This window comes from Lepidochelys kempii, chromosome 2 (genome assembly GCF_965140285.1).
Source record: "Lepidochelys kempii isolate rLepKem1 chromosome 2, rLepKem1.hap1, whole genome shotgun sequence".
Lineage (NCBI taxonomy): Eukaryota > Metazoa > Chordata > Testudines > Cheloniidae > Lepidochelys > Lepidochelys kempii.
The window spans coordinates 267,361,425-267,381,794 of record NC_136381.1 but is presented as its reverse complement, the minus strand read 5'-3'; the positions used below and the strand labels follow the sequence as shown (position 1 = coordinate 267,381,794).

General features: G+C 44.0%; 1 protein-coding gene across 4 annotated transcripts in view; it reads left to right on the top strand.

Moving 5' to 3' along the window:
- The window catches only part of SMARCC1 (SWI/SNF related BAF chromatin remodeling complex subunit C1), a 178,057-nt gene that overhangs the window by 63,302 nt on the left and 94,385 nt on the right, over window positions 1-20,370 (top strand). For all 4 annotated transcript variants that reach the window (XM_073334923.2, XM_073334922.2, XM_073334925.2 and 1 more), the window contains 4 exons: window positions 2,947-3,006; window positions 3,823-3,860; window positions 5,883-6,004; window positions 10,120-10,191. In XM_073334923.2, coding sequence (XP_073191024.1) covers window positions 2,947-3,006; window positions 3,823-3,860; window positions 5,883-6,004; window positions 10,120-10,191 — 292 coding nt within the window. The remainder of the gene's footprint in view (window positions 1-2,946; window positions 3,007-3,822; window positions 3,861-5,882; window positions 6,005-10,119; window positions 10,192-20,370) is intronic.

Genomic DNA, 20,370 nt, shown 5'->3' with positions numbered 1-20,370 from the left:
TCCCCATAGCCTCATCCCAACACCTTCTTTGACCTTACCACGGGACCTTCCTCCTGTTGCCTGATGACACTTGTACTCCTCAGTCCTCCAACAGTATGCCTTCTCACTCTCAGCTCCTCGGACGCGCCTCACTAACTGAAGTGAGGTCCTTTATAAACCAGGTGCCCTGATTAGCCTGCCTGTCCTAATTGATTCAAGTTGCTTCGTAATTGGCTCCAGGTGTCCTAATTAGCCTGCCTGCCATAATTGGTTCCAGCAACTTCCGGATCTGGAACAGCCCATTATCTTGGGGAAAAGGGACCTGCTTAATCTGGGGCTAATATATCTACCTTCTATCACTCTTCTGTAGCCCTCTGGCCTCACCCTGTCACAATATTCATAAATGATCTGGAAAAGGGGGTAAACAATGGGGTGGCAAAAATCGCAGACAGTACAAAATTACTCAAGATAGTTAAGTCCAAAACTGACAGCAAAGAGTTACAAAGGGGTTCCACCAAACTGGTTGACTAAACAACGAAATAGCAGATGAAATTCAATGTTAAGTGCAAAGTAATGCACATAGGATAAAAGAATCCCAACTATACGTACAGAATGATACGGTCTAAGTTAGTTGTTACCACCCAAAGAAGAGATCTTGGAGGCATTGTGGATAGTTTCCTGAAAATGTCCGGTCAGTGTGAAGCAGCAATCAAAAAAAGCTAACAGTGTTGGGAACCATTAAAATAGATGAAACAAAAAATATAATGCCATTATATATATCCATGGTATACCTGCACCTTGAATACTGCATGCAGTTCTCATTGCCCCATCTAAAAAAAGATGTTTTAGAATTTGTGAAGGTACAGAGAAGTTTAACACAGATGATCAAGGGTATGGAACAACTTCCATATGAGGAGAGGCTAAAAAGATCAGGGCTGTTCAACATAGAAAAGAGATGACTAAAGGTCTATAAATTATTAATGTTATGGGAAAAGTGAATAGAGAAGTTTTATTGACCCTGCTTCGAGTGATTGCACATGTCCTTGCCATTTCAGTTGTATGCACAGCTGGTGCACTGGTGTCAGATTTTTTTTTTCCCCCCTCGGCGGTCCTCGTCAGGGTGGCGCATATGCCCTCTGCCTCGTGCTGCTGCATGATGATACAAAAGTCAGAGCTTCCCCTGAACCTCCACAGTTCCTTCTGACTGCCACTGCCTTTAACATTTTTCCTTGCTATTGCAAGTTTTCCCTTGTTCTTAGTGTTGTATATAGTTGATGTACAGCCACATGGAATCAAGCTCTTTAAGTTGAGGTTAGCATACAAATTGCCAGAAACCATGAGGGGGATAATGGAAGCCAGGGTGATGATACAAAACTTTATTTTCTTTAGGTATTTGTTGAGCTCTTGGTGTGGTATATGCCTGAGATCTCCTTTTGCTTTTGGGATTCGGAATAAGAGAGAAAAAAACCTCTTCCCGCTATGTAATGGAGGAACTTCCTCTCTCTCTCTGAGTCTTACCATTGTCCTGTTTACTAGACCACAGTATCTCCTATGGACATCATAAAATCCCTAAGTACAGTAATGAGAAGAGGGGTACGTCCCTAATTTCAGGAGTTAGGCTCCCAAGTGCCGTTTGGCTTTGAAAATCTACCTCTGAGTTGTTGGTTTGTTTGGGGTTTTTTTTTTTTTTTTTCCTTCCTGAAACAAGTATGGTCACTGCCAGAGGCAGGATACTGGACTGCATAGACCATTGTTCTTTTATGCGTTGGTAGTTCGTATGGCCGTCAGTAAATTAACTTACTTTAATTTCTTTAATTTTTTGAATCTGAAATACAATAGCTCAGTTCCTGTGATGTGGAACATGGTAGTTTGAGGTAGTTTTGGTGGCTTAGATCTAAGGATACTGCACAGTGTGCACCAGCAGTAAACTTCAGCTACCACTACTCCTGAGGGAATTCTGCACCAAAATATTAAAAATTCTGTGCACAATATTTTATTTGTCCAGATACACAATATAAGTTTCAATTATTTTGGTAATTTATTTCAAAATATCTGTCAGCAAGTATGTCTGTAGCAATACAGACAAAAAAGGACACAGATAATTTTTTTTGACAAATAGATTCCTTGTTAGGCATATTAATACAGAACTTTAAGTAATTCATTTAAACTACATTACAGAAACGTATTTCCCATATCCCTCAGAAGCAGTGCAAAGGCTTGGGGCAGTCAGGGGTAACGGAGGAGCTGAGAGAGAGGGAAGGAGCCTGGGAAGGAACCTGCAGGGTTGTTGGATGTGGGTAGGAGAAATATGGAACAGTTGTTTGGCGGGGAGGGGATTGTTAAGGAGTTGGGGAGCCTCCCTCGTGCAGACCCTGGCTGACCCCAAGCCTCTCACATTCAGTCAGGCACATCTGCCCCTGTTTCTGTGTGGCCCTGCATCTCCACTCCCATTCAACCCCTGGCTCAATGCTATCACTCCACTAACTCCTGAGCCTGCGCCCCAGTCTGTCCCGCCACTAGCCCTTCTGCACCCCAGTCTGTGACTCCCCCAGCAGCCCTATGGGCCCCGCTATGTCTGTCCAAACCTGGCTCTGCAAGCAGGGTGCTGTGATGAATGCAGCCAGCTGCTGGCTGGTCTCATGCCACAGTGGCCTCGGGTGGATGAAAGGTGGAACTGCAGCACTCCTCTGGCAGAATGTATTTTCTGCAGAGGAAAAAAAATTCTGCACCAGACATGAATTCTGCCTGTTCGCAGTGCTGCAGAATTCCCCCAGGAGTACACAATGTGGAGAGCCCAGCATATCTGTAGTAATGTATGGGGTTGGCCTTTTCTCCCCAATAAAATACAGGTATGCTGGTGTGGTCGGTGAGACAGGTGTGCTTGCTAGGGAACAGTGTGCTTGTAAGGATTGAATCTTGATAGAGGGGGCACAAATGTCACATTTGCAATCTTGCTTGCTTCCACAGTGAACCCAAAGAAAGACAGTGAAAACACGCCAGTGAAAGGAGGAACAGTAGCAGACCTAGGTAAAAAAGAATTATATATTTTTAATTCTTCTTAGTCATCGTCTTGTATAACGGACCCCAGTTTGTGCAATAAATGTTTGTAATTTTTTTATATTTAAAAAAGAAAAATGTGGTGAAACCAGATACTTGAAATTTTTTTACATGTTCTTCCATCTGCGGAATTGCCATTTGGTACTTACATTCTACCTTCTAATGCAGATGTATGTGATCGACGTTATCAGTTTTGTCCCTTGAAGCTGCTCCCTTGTAGACATACTTTACACTATTACTGAACTTGGTGTATAGGGACAGATACTTGCCTTTTCCAGATCCCTTCTTTCCATGTACTGGGAACCTACATTCTGGTGTGCAGGGTAGCATATAAGGTCCTGGGCCAGGGGTAGTCAATTTATTTTATTTTATTTATTTTTTTGTCAAAGTCCAGATTTCTTGGTCAAAGTCCAGACTCCCAAGAAACATTTTTTACTTCCCAATAACAATGATGATGATAAAAAATAAAAAGATTTTGCGGTCCATTCAAACGCATCTGCTGGTCTGGATTTGGCCCACAGTCCACCTTTTGGTATCAAGAGGGCTTAATTATCCTTGCTGTGTATTTCTGCTCTTATCCTCTTTCTCTATGGCAGCTCAGTGTGTACATGAAGAAGAGATTATGCTTTAATGATGCACTGTCCATGTTCCTTTTTCTTGTCTCTCCTCTGCCCACCCCAGGCAAACAAAATCCTGTCCAGTTAAATGACTGTGGTGTACAAAGGTTTGCAGGTAATCCAGCTGCATTTTATTAGAGTTTAATTCTCTTTGCTCTTTACCTTGCAGATGAGCAGGATGAGGAGACAGTTGCTACAGGAGGAAAGGTAACAACTGTTCAGTTAGAAAAGTTTAGTAGGGAATAACCTTCATCTGACCTTCAAGAACTCAAACTGTATCTTGCTCCTAAATTGTGTTTAAGAATAAATACATCCTTTGTAGGAGAGAGTCTTCTGCTTAGATGAAGTTCTCCTTTATGTAGTAAAAGAAAATTTACTTAGTATTGTGAGGTTACTACACCCTTTTATACGTTATAAGTTAAATGGAATCTGAAGAGACTTAAATAACTTCAACATGCTTTGCTAGGCTTTTAAAAACCTGAGATGTGTCCTTTGTTCTTTAGACTTGGTCCTGCAGACTTAAATGCAACTGGAGCATTGACTGTGAACAGACTGCAGGATTGGATCCTCTGTTTTGGGGAAAAAATTATTAACTGAATTGTTGAACATGTGTCTTATGTATAAACAATTTGCCAAGTAAACCTCACTGCTGTGGCAGAGCAATGACCTCTAGAGGCCACTTGTGCAGATGAGACACACAGATTTCCAAAATTTGATGCATCTATTTGCGTGTGTGGAATTTGTATGCCTAACACGTACACCTGTGCACGCCAGTTAGGTTTTTTTTTGCACTTGCACATGTCCAACTTTGAAAACCTATCCCATACTCACTCTACTTAGTCTGTGCTATTCTTGTTTTGCTAAACTTTGGTGTATATCTGATTTGTATGTGGGTTGTCCTGTTTGAAAAGGGGAGAGAAGAAAGAATCTTAGGCTGCAGTGCTCATGGGTGTGAAAAATCCACACCCTTCAGCGCCGTAGCTGTGCTGACCTAACTCGCCATGCAGATGCAGTTACATCGACGGAATAATATTCCATTAACCTAGCTACCGTTGCTCGGGGAGGTGGAGTTCATAAAGCAGCAGAAAACCTCTTTCCATCATTAGTCTGTGTCCACGTTGCGCCATAGCTTCAGCAGCGTAGTTGTGCTGCTATACCACCCCAATGTAGACATGGCTATAGTTGTGTATGCCATCCATCCAGATTGTAATCCGTTACGACTTTTGAAATGTTATATAACCCCCAACCTCACCCTGTCCCCTTTTCCCTCCACCCCCACTCACAGAGTACACAAAAACCCATACACAGTATTCATTGTCATCATGCCTTTTCAACAAGAGCTGCTTCCTCCAACAGTTACATTTTTCAACGCATTCAGCTCAGATTTCCTTCTTAAACGTTGCTGCTACAGCCCAGTAATCTCCCCTAAAGAGCCTCAACAGCCTCTTTCAACACAGCACAGCTTCCAGAATCCTGGATCAGGCCGGGTTTGGCAGGGGTTGTTGTTTTTTGTTTGTCTGTCTCAGCAGTCCTCCTCAGAACAGGATCCCATAGTCAAGGAAGCCGAAGCCCTCCTGGTGATGCCATTTGCACAGCCATGCGCTTATCTCCAGGATGTAGCCGTATCTCCCTCGGCCCCTACCCTTGACTGAAAGGATCATTGGGAACACTACCTGCGCCCCCCACCCCTTCACCCTCACTCTGAACCCTGTAGTCACTTCTGATCTGCTCAGGGTCATACCTTGCAGTATCATTAGGGCCCACATGCACGAGCAGCATGGGATAGTAGATCCTTTGCAATCTGCGTGGCCGACTGAGAGTGGTGGTTCATGGGTTAGGATAGGATGAAGTACATTTCTTTTTTTATTCCCTTTTCTTGAACAGTCCTCCACATTGGACTGTCAGCCTCTGAGTCATGCTAACCACCTGCAAGTATTCCCCGGGATCAGTAGTACTAGACATAGCCTATCAAGGGACTTGCATGTTTCTGATTAGGACGCTGTATTTACAGTTCTTATTGCCAGCGCACATTAACTTGGCATGTGAACCTTGCTACGGTACACTGAAAGTTTCATAGTGTGCTTTGAAATGCAGCAGAGTGCACACAGCCAGCTAGTACACTGTAGATTCACACTGCAGCTTGCTGTGCACTAGACCACTGTGTAAACAAGTCCTTATTCATGCTACACCCCCATTTTTAAGGCTTTTTTTGTCTTTCTCCTGCTGTAGGAAGATGAAGATCCCAACAAAGGTGATCAGAGTCGATCCATTGACCCAGGTGAAGACAATGTCACGGAACAGACCAATCACATAATTATTCCAAGCTATGCATCATGGTTTGACTACAACTGGTAAGAACAAAATCTGGGGAGAGGATTCAGAGAGTTACTGAACTTTGTTTCACCAGTTAAATATCTGGGCTGGAATTTTGTTGAGTTGCAAGCAGAAATTAATTTAGTTTAGGTCTAGTGCCTTCTTGACAGCTATCCCCATTGCAAAATGCACCTTAATGTGATTAGAAGTTCTTTGCTCTTAGTCTTGTAGGGCTTGTGGTAGGTTAGAATTAAGGTGGAGAAGCTTGCGTGGTTCCTGTCTTCAGTATGCCTTGCCTTGCCTATTGTTGCTTAGACCTATTTTCGTGAGTTCCAGATTTGCTGATAACCTTTCTGCTCACCCATAACCTACCGTGGCTGCTAATTTTTTCTAGAAATGGAAAATGTTTAACCATCATGGGTTTCAAATATTGGTTCTAAAAAGATTACTTATTAATTGAACTTTATCTGTGGGGGGAAAATGTCTGCTTGTCTTTGAATTCCCCTTCATCATTTTATATAAGGAATGTCCACCTTATGACTGTGTAGCTCAGAGATCTAGGTGAACTAACCAACGCTGGTAGACTTCCACATCTAGGAAATGGGTGTGTGTTGGGAGTGGAAGAGGAGAAGTATTAGTGACTATATCTAGAATTGCTAATCACTGTTGTCTGGAAACCCAGCCCTTACTGTAGTGATCTTTTTAAAAATACATGTTTTCAAAACTCAGGCGAGAGAGATTGTCACTCACCTGAAGAGGCCATCATTTGAGGGGAAGACCTCTTTTCCTGTGTGCCATTTTAGGGTTATAACATTGATGTTTCCTTTGTTGAAGTTCTAGGCAGCTGTGACTGTAAATTCTAATCTATACAAATGCATCCTTAACGCGTGTTTCCAAATATTCAAAAAATGACCGTATTTGTCAGATGTCGTCTTTCATTATTATTATTTGAAAGAGATGCAATGGTTAGGTCATTAGCCTGAGATTTGGGTTCAGTTTTCTGCTTTGCCAAACTATGACCCTTGGGCAAAGTCCTGTGCCTACAAATGAGGATAAAAGATGGCTATTAGCCAGGATGGGTAGGGATAGTGTCCCTACCCTCTGTTTACCAGAAGCTGGGAATGGGCAATAGGGGATGGGTCACTTGATGATTACCTGTTCTGTGCGTTCCCTCTGGGGCACCTGGCATTGGCCACTGTCAGAAGACAGGATACTGGGCTAGATGGACCTTTGGTTTGACCCAGTATGGCTGTTCTTATGTTAAGAATACTGTCCTACCTCACAATGTTGTTGTGAGGATAAATATATTAAAAGATTGTTAGGTGCATAGGTACTCTGGTACTGGAGAGAGAGTACATTTTGTATTACGGTACCACCCAGAGGCCTCATTCAGAATCAAGGTACAATTATGCTGGGGCTTTCAGGCAAAATCCTGACATTTCAGTTGCAGGTTGTTTACTAAGAGGATTCCAAATTAATCTGTTTATAGCAGCAGTAATAATCCTAAGGGGGTCTCTCAGGCAGCTAAATCAGTTTGTGCAACATGACTGGCAGAAACTTGGTGCTGAATTTCTATAGACCCATACAAAACTGCTCATTGGATCATTAACATCCACTATGACACTTAATAGACAACATATAGCAGATCTGTGGTGAAGGAGGTCTGACATCCAGACAGCAACAAATTGATGTGAAAGAAAGCCCACTGTGTTTTGGACTCTAATACTTTCTATGGCTGTTACTTCACCAGGCTGATGGATTTAGGGCTAAAATAACCATCACAGCAGAATAGTTTCACAGGCTGTTCTAGTAAAGCAATGGCACTGAGTTTTTGCAGTTTCTGGAAACTCTGTGATTCTTCTCTGGGATAGATGTTACTTTCTGGAGAATTGGATAGCACATACTTGAATCTGTCCCACCCACCGACTTCTGACAGTAGCACTACTGATGCAGTTACCACTGAGATACTTGTTTGAGTTATTTTAGGATGTGAACAAACTATTCACTGCTACACTTTCAAATTCAAAGTGTGCTTCTTTGACATGCCCAGTCATAAGTAATCTAGTATCTTTCTGGCAAAGAATTTTATAATCTGAAGCATGCTTAAGCACCTTAGACTATACACTATTTTCTAAAATATTTTATAAATTGTTATGGAAAAACAGTCATTCTAAGGCTAGTATCATTTGGCTCCAGCAAAAAAAGAGAATTTTTGTGTATTTTGTATAGCACTAGCATGACCGGATCCTGACTGGTGTCATTGCAGCCACTCTCCCACCGAGCAGAAGTGGCACCTTTTGAATTACTTGGCGCCTTTAAAATTTCTACTCAACTGGCGGCGCGCCGGGTCTTCAGCAGCACTTCGGCATCAGGTCCTTCACTCGCTCCGGTCTTCGGCAGCATTGCGGTGGGGGGTCCTTCGGTGCCGAAGACCGGAGCGAGTGAAGGACCCGATGCCGAAGTGCTGCTGAAGACCCAGAGCGCCGCTGGGTGAGTACCAGGGGGTGGCGCCTTTTTTATCTCCACTCCCCCTGTTTTTTCCACCTGGCTACGCCACTGCCCCCACACCCTTATCCCACCCTCCAAAGAAGTTCTATCTAAAGGCCATCATAACTGTCCCCAGTTCTTAACTTCATACAAAATAGTTGTCATTGTATGAGCTTATTAAAGTAATTTTATGGAGGGAATTTCATGCCATTTAAGCTTCTTTTACAAAGCAGGGTTGACTTTTTTTGTCATAGTTCAATAGATGGCAAGAGAATTGTATCCAGAATACTGTGTATTCCTTGCTGCTTTAATACACATAACCCAGGAAAGGGCTCATCCATTAAAGCATGGAGAAATGGGTTGAATAATCAAGGATCATATACATTTTGGCTGACAAGTTTGTTTTTTAAGCAAAATGAATTTCTATTTGCACTTTATATTTCAAAGCCTGGTATAAGATTTTCATATTCTGTTTACCTTGTGTGGAGTGTACAAAATGAACTGACTAGCTTTATGGTGATAGAATTCTGGAGGTGGAATTACCCTAAAGCTGAAATGTCTTGGGATCAATTTGCTTTGTATTTTTTTAAAGTAACGGATCAGCAAACCATATTTCCTCCTTATGCTTTCTTTGAAGGATGAGAGAAACTAACAGAAATCTCTTCACCTTCTACAGCATATGTTACTTGTAGCTGGTCTAGTAAAAGCTGTAGAATGATAAAGTCTTCTTTCATCCCCTTTTAAATGGACCCAGTCAACTAAAAAACTCCACTTTTATTTGAAATTTCCCCCATAGTATTTATATGTAATTCATTAAATATCTGACTAAAATAAATTGAATTTTTACTTTATCCTTTGAGCTAGTTTACTTTGTGTGTTTGATAGCACTTCATGTATTCTCAGTTTTGCTGTACAATAGTCAGTTTCCTCTTTTATTCGTGTGGATCGTTCACATGGCAACAGAGGAAAGAGAATTTTTTGTAAGAAAATGAGATGGTAAAATCCCCCCAAAACAGCTGGAGTTTTAATTCACTTTTAAAAAATTGACTAGTGCTAAGGTTTTGAAATATAGGATCATAAACTTAATACTCCTAAATACCTATTTAGGCATTTGCCTGACTTTCAAAGTAATGAGCACCCAATTCTAATGCTGCATGATTTTGAAGCAAATATTTGTAAGCTTATCATTACATATGAATTGCAAATGTTTGGGGTTTTTTGAGGCAATCAGACCTGTGCTGCATACTCTCTATGGATTAGACTGGGGTGCAGGCAAGGGCATTTATCAACCTATAAACTTTCAAAACATTAGAGTAAAAATCTCTTTTTATGGGTTGAAAATCTTGTTTCCTCTCACTCCCCCCAAGTCTGATTAAAGGAACATTGGGCATGTATCTTTTCATCACTTGAATTAAGCACAATCTTTGCAGTTCATGTCTGAATTGCTCTGCTTATGTGGTTAAAACTAAGTAATTAGAGAATATATTTCTATATGCTGTGTTGGGATATTTAGGTGTCTGAACAACAGTGTTCGTTTTAAATGTTAGCACTTCAGGTGCTCATGTTAAGGCTGGGTGAAAGTTCTTGAAAGTGAATTCAAGCTTTTGGCATCTGGATTTTGTATATTCTCTTTAGTAAGCATGTTGCTTATCACACTTTCTTGCAGTATTCATGTAATTGAACGCCGTGCTCTTCCAGAGTTCTTCAATGGGAAAAACAAGTCCAAGACTCCAGAAATGTAAGTAAAATGCATAGATATAGGCCTGTGGCTGTATTCCCTAGTAGAAGCCTAAGCAATGCTTTCAGTTCCAGAAATACTGTAGTCTTTTTTTTTTTCCCCCTTCACATACACAAGGGTGAACTGATGCATCAGAAAATAGTGTAAAAGAGCACTGAGGTATTTCTGGTCTGTCCATTGTCAAGAAGTATCTGTTTACACAATTAACTTCATTGTGATTTAGGTAAGAATTGTACATATATCTAAGCAATATTAAGCAGGTTGGATATCTAGGAAAAATACCCCTGATTAATGGTTGCAAAGCTAGTACAGTGTGTTATGTACACAGTAAAATGGTTTCTGAAAGAAGTTTAAGGTTTTTTAAAGCATACATAATAAAACAAAACATGAAAATAGCTAGCTGCCACTGATCTTTGTTTACAGATATACAACACGTGACCACATTGGTTTAAACATAAAAGTTCATAGTTCCAAGTATATAGCACAGAGATTATGCAGTTCCATTGTAAGCATAAAAAAATCAGAATATCCCAAGCCATCTAGTGACCATTTTTCATTTATAACGTACCTGCTTTCATGCACCTGCAATTGTGCTGTTCTGATTTGAACTAGAGGTTTACATCCATCATTGTGGTATCTAGTGCCTATCATCCACTGCAGAACTTTACACAATTGTTTAAAAATAACAAAACCACTTCCACAGGATCCTAACTACGAATGCTGCTTTTCAGAGCTGGGAATGGCAATTTTGGGGTCTTTTATTTCAGTGTAAAAGTCTCTTTGGCTGTAATACCGTCTCGAAATATGCCAGGTTGCTCTGTACACCAGATTAATTTCTGTGTTCAGTTCAAGACGTAACATGATAAATATTTTGATGCAAGATCACTGGCTTATCTCAATAACTTGCTGTTTTCCTTGCAATCCTACTGTATGCTTTAATTGGTGTATCTCCTCTTTACCATCTGTTTAAGAAGATCTTCCTATTAAAATAATAATGTAATTATGTTTATTCATACACACTAGTGACTAGTCTTGGAAATATTGCCTTTAACATGAAAGGTTAAAAGGAAATTGTCAAGATAAATCTTATTTTTTGTTAATAACTCTTTAGATTATTGAAACTGAGAGATTACATTTACTCTTCACTATTTGCTTTTGTAAAGTATTGCATGTCTGTCAGCACACACAGTAAAACTATGCTATTGAACAATTGTTTAAAGTGTGTTTCACTGTCAGATTTTTGTGGAATAGCAGAAGGCTGTTGGGTTTTTGGCAATACAGGAAGATATTTAAATTGACAAAACTCTGTTTTAAGTTAAAAGGATTCATGAAAATATGTCTGCTCACATTAAATCTTTAAAAACTATGGTAACACCGTAAAACATTATGGCACCAATTTGGGTAGATGGATCTTGAGTGGGAATTTTAGCACATTTTTGTGTACTTGCTGCAATTTCAGTGAATGCTGCATATTTTTGGCATTGGGATTTAAAAGCGCAAGCTGAATGCCAAACAGAAGAAATAAACCTTTTTTTTTAAAAAAAAATAGTTTTGGTTGTTCAGTTATGACACACCCCATTCCAAACACACAGACAGCATTTGTGTTGTCGGTTGAAATATTGGCCGAGTACCGCTGGTGCGAAGATATGTCTTAAAGGGAATTTTTGCTGAGGGTGAAGTCTTCACCTAAATACTACTTTAATATAGCTTTCGTCATCCATCACTAGTACTTCATTTAATTAGCATGCTAGAAAATCACACAACTGATTATATCTGCTAACAGAATACACCTCCTTTTAAAAATTGCAAACATAGAGTTCTCACCTTCCCAGGGCAAGACAAGACACAACTCTCATAGCTTTTAAGACTTTTGATCCTTTTGAGGCTTTGTCTAGAGTGTCGCTGACTCTTCAACTGAATGCCACATCCTGGGTCCTAGTGCCAGTCGTGTTCCCCTTCTGTGTGCTGGGAGGCTTCCTGTTTTCTGTGCAACAGAGAGTGCCTGTGGTGGGGCTGGGTAAGGAGAGGGTTGGGGAAAATGAGGGAAGAAGAGGTGTGGGGAAGGAAGCAGGGGTGGAATAGGGCAGTGGGAGGTGAATGTGGGAGTGAGGGGGATGAGATGGGGAAGAAAAGGGGATAGAGGAGTCTCGGGGGCAATTGGGAGCCCAGCTGGGGCTCCCCCGTTAAGGTGGGCCATTGAACCCTCACCCTGACAAGCTCTATCCCCTACCCCAGACCCCTCTGACGAACCCCCCACACCCTGATCCCCAACCAGCTACACCTGGACCCCCAACCTAGAAGCCCCACTCCCCCAGCACCCAGACCCTCCACTGAGCCCCCTGCTGATCCCCAACCACCTTCACCTGGACCCCCTGCAGAGTCCCATTGCCCCTGCGCCCAGAAACCCCCAATGAGCCCCTGTGCATCCAGATATCCCACTGAGCTGCCCACACCCAGGCTGCCCCACAGAGGCACACTCACCCTACACCCGGCAGGGCCCAGGGTGTTTCTGGGGCAGGCCCAGCCCTTGCATTGTATCAGGGTCAGGTGCAGCCTCACTGCCGAGTCAGTGTACTGGGGGAGGTGGGGACTTCAGGGTGATCTCCCACCCCTATGCAGCCAGTGGCCTGTACTCCCCACTGCCATGCTGGAGCCACATTTATTTATTGACCAATAAAATTTGCACAATTATAAAATATTGTGTGCAGAACTTTTAATTTTTGGTGCAGAATTCCATCAGGAGTAAATTTTTCCTTTTCAGCATGTCATCTTCTTCCCTTAAGCGACAGCAGCTTTAAGTAATGTACTTGTAGCAAAAAGATGTCAGTTAAGAATAAGCACAACTGCTACATTCCTGTGCTTTGGTGTTGAATGTTACATGCATGGGTGTCAGAGCTGCCTGGATATGTCTGAGAACCATTAAGTTTTATGAACCCCTTCGATCACTCTTAGAGGCTCTCAGAGTGCCTCTTGTAAGTAGGCCTTCAGTTGAAGCATGAGTTGGCCAATGCTCACATAAGAGCTTGCAGGCAGAGATATTCATAGCTAGAGAGAAGATTGATACTGATCTTAGAACCTTCACCTTTGACACTGAGGGTATGTCTACGCTACGAAATTAGGTCAAATTTATAGAAGTCAGTTTTTTAGAAATCGTTTTTATATAGTCAATTGCGTGTGTCCCCACACAAAATGCTCTAAGTGCATTAACTCGGCGGAGTGCTTCCGCAGTACCGAGGCTAGCGTCTACTTCCGGAGTGTTGCACTGTGGGTAGCTATCCCACAGTTCCCGCAGTCTCCTCCGCCCATTGGAATTCTGGGTTGAGATCCCAATGCCTGATGGGGCAAAAAACATTGTCGCGGGTGGTTTTGGGTACATGTCGTCAGGCCCGCCCTCCCTCCGTGAAAGCAACGGCAGACAATCGTTTCGCGCCTTTTTTCCTGAGTTACCTGTGCAGACACCATACCACGGCAAGCATGGAGCCTGCTCAGCTCACTGTCACCGTACATCTTGAATCTCCTTCCTTAGAGGTTTTTAAGGTCAGGCTTGACAAAGCCCTGGCTGGGATGATTTAACTGGGAATTGGTCCTGCTTTGAGCAGGGGGTTGGACTAGATGACCTTCTGGGGTCCCTTCCAACCCTGATATTCTATGATTCTATGATTCTATCTCCTGGGTGCTGGCAGACGCGGTACTGCATTGCTACACAGCAGCAGCAACCCATTGCCTTGTGGCAGCAGACGGTGCAATACGCCTGATAACCATCGTCATCGTGTCCAAGGTGCTCCTGGCCGCCTCGGTAAGGTCGGTCAGGAGCACCTGGGCAGACACGGGTGCAGGGACTAAATTAGGAGTGACTCGACCAGGTTATTCTCTTTAGTCCAGCCAGCAGTCCTATTGTACCATCTTCTGCCGAGCAGCCAGGAGATGTGGATGGCTAGCAGTGCTACTGCACTGTCTGCTGCCAGCCAAAGATGTAAAAGATAGATGGAGTGGATCAAAACAAGAAATAGAACAGATTTGGTTTGTATTCATTTGCTCCCCCCTCCCTCTCTCTGTGAAATCAACGGCCAACAGTCATTTCAGTGAGGTCTGTTAGGGGCACCTTGAAAAGTTTAATGGAGATTCAGTCCTGCCTGAAATACCGGGGGGGAGGGATAGCTCAGTGGGTTGAGCATTGGCCTGCTAAACCCAGGGTTTTGAGTTCAATCGTTGAGGGGGCCATTCTGTGTGACAGTTGTTTTTGTTTCTCCTTGATGTAAAGCCACCCCCTTTGTTGATTTTAATTCCCTATAAGCCAACCCTGTAAGCCATGTCGTCAGTCACTACTCCCTCCGTCAGAGCAACGGCAGACAATTGTTCCATGCCTTTTTTCTGTGCAGAAGCCATACCATGGCAAGCATGGAGCCCACTCAGATCACTTTGGCAATTAGGAGCACATTAAATACCACGCGCATTATCCAGCAGTATATGCAGCCCCAGAACCTGGCAAAGCGAAACCGGGCGAGTAGGCAATGTCCGTGCGGTGACGAGAGTGATGAGGACATGGACACAGACTTCTCTCAAAGCACAGGCCCTGGCAATGTGGGCATCATGGTGCTAATGGGGCAGGTTCAAGCGGTGGAACACAGACTCTGGGCCTGGGAAACAAGCACAGACTGGTGGGCTCGCATAGTGTTTCAGATCTGGGACGATTCCCAGTGGCTGCAAAACTTTCGCACGCGTAAGGGCACTTCTATGGAACTTTGTGACTTGCTTTCCCCTGCCCTGAAGCGCAAGAATACCATGATGAGAGCAGCCTTCACAGTTGAGAAGCGAGTGGCAATAGCCCTGTGGAAGCTTGCAACGCCAGACAGCTACCGGTCAGTCGGGAATCCATTTGGAGTGGGCAAATCTACTGTGGGGGCGCCTGTGATGCAAGTAGCCCACACAAAGATCTGCTGATATCAAGGGTAGTGACCCTGGGAAATGTGCAGGTCATAGTGGATGGCTTTGCTGCAATGGGATCCCCTAACTGTGGTGGGGCCATAGATGGAACCCATATCCCTATCTTGGCACCGGAGCACCAAGCCGGCGAGTACATAAACCGCAAGGGGTACTTTTCAATAGTGCTGCAAGCACTGGTGGATCACAAGGGACGTTTCACCAACATCAACGTGGGATGGCCGGGAAAGATACATGACGCTCACATCTTCAGGAATTCTGGTCTGTTTCAAAAGCTGCAGGAAGGGACTTTATTCCCAGACCAGAAAATAACCGTTGGGGATGTTGAAATGCCTATATGTATCCTTGGGGACCCAGCCTACCCGTTAATGCCATGGCTCATGAAGCCATACACAGGCAGCCTGGACAGTAGTCAGGAGCTGAGCAAGTGCAGAATGGTGGTAGAATGTGCATTTGGACGTTTAAAAGCGCACTGGTGGAGCTCACTGACTTGGTTAGACCTCAGCGAAACCAATATTCCCACTGTTGTTACTGCTTACTGTGCGCTCCACAATATCTGTGAGAGTAAGGGGGAGACGTTTATGGCAGGGTGGGAGGTTGAGGCAAATTGCCTGGCTGCTGGTTACGTGCAGCCAGACACCAGGGCGGTTAGAAGAGCACAGGAGGGCGCGGTGCGCATCAGAGAAGCTTTGAAAACCAGTTTCATGACTGGCCAGGCTACGGTGTGAAAGTTCTGTTTGTTTCTCCTTGATAAAACCCCCCGACCCTTGGTTCACTCTACTTCCCTGTTAGCTAACCACCCTCCCCTCCTCCCTTCGATCACTGCTTGCAGAGGCAGTAAAGTCATTGTTGCTTCACATTCATGCATTCTTTATTCATTCATCACACAAATAGGGGGATAACTGCCAAGGTAGCCCGGGAGAGGTGGTGGAGGAGGGAAGGACAAGGCCACACAGCACTTTAAAAGTTTAAAACTTATTGAATGCCAGCCTTCTGTTGCTTGGGCAATCCTCTGGGATGGAGTGGCTGGATGGCTGGAGGCCCCCCTACCGCGTTCTTGGGCGGGGTGAGGAGGCTATGGAACTTGGGGAGGAGGGTGGTTGGTTACACAGGGGCTGTAGCAGCGGTCTGTGCTCCTGCTGCCTTTCCTGCAGCTCAACCATACGCTGGAGCATATTAGTTTGATCCTGCAGCAGCCTCAGCATTGAATCCTGCCTCCTCTCCTCACGCTGCCTTCAGCTTCAGCCCTCTTTTCAGCCCACCACTTACTCTCTCCAGCCCACCACTTCTCCTCCCAGTCATTTTGTGCTTTCCTGCACTCTGACATTGTCTGCCTCCATGCATTCATCTGTGCTCTGTCAGTGTGGGAGGACATCATGAGGTCAGAGAACATTTCATCGCGAGTACTTTTTTTTCGCCTTCTACTCTTCACTAGCCTCTGGGAAGGAGAAGATCCTGTGATCCGTGAAACACATGCAGCTGATGCAGAAAAAAAAAAAGGGACAGTGGTATTTTAAAAGACACAGTTTATAGACCAATGGATACACTCTTTCACAGTAAAGCTTGATGTTAACATTACATACATAGCATATGTGCTTTCATTCCAAGGTCGCATTTTGCCTCCCCACACCGCGTGGCTAGCCCCTCCCCCCTCCCCGTGGCTAACAGCAGGGTACATTTCTGTTCAGCCACAGGCAAACAGCCCAGCAGGAACGGGCACCTCTGAATGTCCCCTTAAGAAAAGCACCCTATTTCAACCAGCTGACCATGAATGATATCACTCTCCTGAGGATAACAGAGAGAGATAAAGAACAGATGTTGTTTGAACGCCAGCGAACATACACTACAATGCTTTGTTCTACAACGATTCCCGAGTACGTGCTACTGGCCTGGAGTGGTAAAGTGTCCTACCATGGTGGATGGAATAAGGCTGCCCTCCCCAGAAACCTTTTGCAAAGGCTTTGGGAGAACATCCAGGAGAGCTGTGAATGCCAGGGCAAATTAATCGTTAAACATGCTTGCTTTTAAACCATGTATACTATTTAAAAAGGTACACTCACCAGAGGTCCCTTCTCTGCCTGGCGGGTCCAGGAGGCAGCCTTGGGTGGGTTCGGGGGGTACTGGCTCCAGGTCCAGGGTGAGAAACAGTTCGTGGCTGTTGGGAAAACCGATTTCTCCGCTTGCTTGCTGTGAGCTATCTACAACTTCATCATCTTCTTCCTCGTCCCCAAAACCTGCTTTCGTGTTGCCTCCATCTCCATTGAAGGAGTCAAACAACACGGTTGGAGTAGTGGTGGCTGAACCCCCTAAAATGGCATGCAGCTCATCACAGAAGCTCATCTGACCTGGAACGGCCGTTTGCCTCTCTGGTTTTCTGGTAGGCTTGCCTCAGCTCCTTAAGTTTCATGCAGCACTGCTTCGGGTCCCTGTTATGGCCTCTGTCCTTCGTGCCCTGGGAGATTTTGACAAATGTTTTGGCATTTCGAAAACTGGAACGGAGTTCTGATAGCACGGATTCCTCTCCCCATACAGTGATCAAATCCCGAACCTCCCGTTCAGTCCATGCTGGATCTCTTTTGCAATTCTGGGACTCCATCATGGTCACCTCTGCTGATGAGCTCTGCATGGTCACCTGCAGCTTGCCACGCTGGCCAAACAGGAAATGAAATTCAAAAGTTTGCGGGCCTTTTCCTGTCTACCTGGCCAGTGCATCTGAGTTGAGAGCGCTGTCCAGAGCAGTCACAATGGAGCACTCTGGGATAGCTCCCGGAGGCCAATACCGTCTAATTGCATCCTCAGTACCCCAAATTGGACCTGGCAAGGCCGATTTCAGCGCTAATCCCCTTGTCGGGGGTAGAGTAAGGAAATCGATTGTAAGAGCCCTTTAAGTTGAAAAAAAGGGCTTCGTCATGTGGATGGGTGCAGTGTTAAATCTATTTAATGCGCTAAGTTCGACCTCAACTCCTAGTGTAGACCAGGGCTGAGAACCATTTGGAAGTGGGCTTTACCATTCAGCAACCGCTATCTTTCGCTGTTTGGCATGTTTGGTTTACAAGGCTAAAAGCAGGTTGAGCTGAGGAGAAAGGCTCCACAGTATGGCAGTCCTCTCCATGAGCGGTGGAAGATTGAGTCTGAAGGCATAGACCTAGTCTGGCATCAGGTGTGGAGGCCTTGTAAAACTAGTGAAATGGAAGAAAGGTGATGTTTCAGGCGTGGATGGCTTTGTGTATTGTTGGCTGTAGGGAGCTGGATTCCAACAGGAGGAATGAAAAGCTTAGAGACCAGCTGTGTGTAGAAAGAGTGTTTTGGGTACTAGGTTGAGGCCATGTTGTCAGGTAGTGAAAAAGACAATAGCCACCCAGTGCTCTTGTGTTAGTATTTTATTCCCTTGCACTCCACTGGTGAGAGCTTAGGAAGGACATCTGCTCAGAAACTAACTTTCAGTATGACAGTTGGATTCAAAGGTGCCCATTACCCTTTTCCTTGGGTGAACAACCTCAGCAGCAGCAGCAAAAGCCAAAGGATCCCAAGCTCTCTTTCAGTTAGCACCAAAACCCAATGTTTGTGAAAGGCACTGGGACAATAGCTAGTCTTCACCTATTGGTAGCATTGATCAGTGGTGCTACAAGGCGGGGTGGGGTGAGCCTTCGGATTGTATCAGGCTTAAAGTCTGGCCGCTGCTGATCATGCTGACCAAACAAAAGACTGTAGAAAGTTCAACCAACTTTTTTCTTTGGATGCCAATTCCTTGGGCAATTCTGTCACAGAGGACTATATCTAAATAGCTATCTGATTACGCCTCTTACTGTATGGACTGACAGGACTCCAGCTAGGAGGTGGTGTCTCCATTTACACTATCCAGACTAGCTTGGCTTCAGTATGAACCTCAGGGGATGTTACCGTCTTAGGCTTAAACAAAGCAGCCACATGATCCTCTCTGCATACATTTTAAATAGTATTCTTGTATCTGGCCTCTGGGGAGTAAATCCCTCTTCGGTCAGTTGCCTACAAAACCAGTTTCCAAAATGGATGGGCCCAAACTCTCCCAGTCCTTTTAAAGTTTTTTTCCATTATGTCCTTAGTTAAGTTGGCCAAATTTGGAAAGTGACTTTTTTGAGGGCTGCATCACTGAGGCATCTGTCAGTTTATATTTCTTGTCATTCAAAGGCATCTTATTCCTCCTTCTATTTAAACAGCTTGTATTCTTGTTGCTTATTAGACACTGACCTCTTTTCTTTGTACACTAAGTTTGGGAGGTCCCATACTTATTTACAGTACGCACACGCTCAGAGTGTGCACATGCCCTTATGAATATTTTTAATTAAGAGATAGTTACCTATAATCTTTATTCCCACACTGGAGATTCACTCGCCCACTAGTTTGGCAGTCTGTTTTTGAGGTTATATCCTAGGTTTTTGTTGCATCCTTTGGATATGCGCTGGTATTCGTTTTATGATTTACTTCTATAATTTCTAACTGTCTTTTATTGGGAGGTCTTGCTTCTCATGCAGTTCAGGAACTGACTGAAAGGGGCTGTGAATAGAGAGACGTGGTGACGCTCGCTGACTCGTAGGTGGACAGGTATGGCAGCTGGCAGTGCCACAGCATCAGAATTCTAGGGAATACTCTAGGGAATTCTTCCCTACCCTGTGTTAGAAGGCCTGAAAATTCTGCACAGAGGTGGCTTCAAGGAAGGAGAATTATAGGTGAAGACTCATATCCAAACTTAGCTGTTCAACAGTTAGTTAGTTCTTAGTGGGGAAGATGATCTGGGGCACCAATGTGAGGTCCCATCGTCAGTATTTGCCTTCTTTTCCACATCTTCATTCTTGTTCTCTCATTCTTCTCTGTTCTCATGCACCTTTTCTTTTTCTCATTTTTAGTGCATATTCCCCAGTCTTTGTCATGCTCTTTTCACTTCCATTACTGTTGCACATGGAAACTGTGCTGCAGAGGGAAACAGGGTAGCATCCTAGTAACTGTTGCTCTGCTGCCCTTCCAAGTGTAACATGCTTTCAGATTTGATGCAGAGGGGAAAATGATTAGGATTAATCAGTTGGTTTTTGCATCCAAGAGTTACTCTACTCAGTTTCCCTCTGCAGCCAACTGCCTATAAAGTGCCACCAAACTGGAATGCCGTTTCAGCTGTTGGTGCCTAGTTATGTAGTACCCAAGCTACAGCCAGTCTGGTAGACTGATAGGGAAGGTCATTGAGAGGACAATGTATGGGGTACCTGT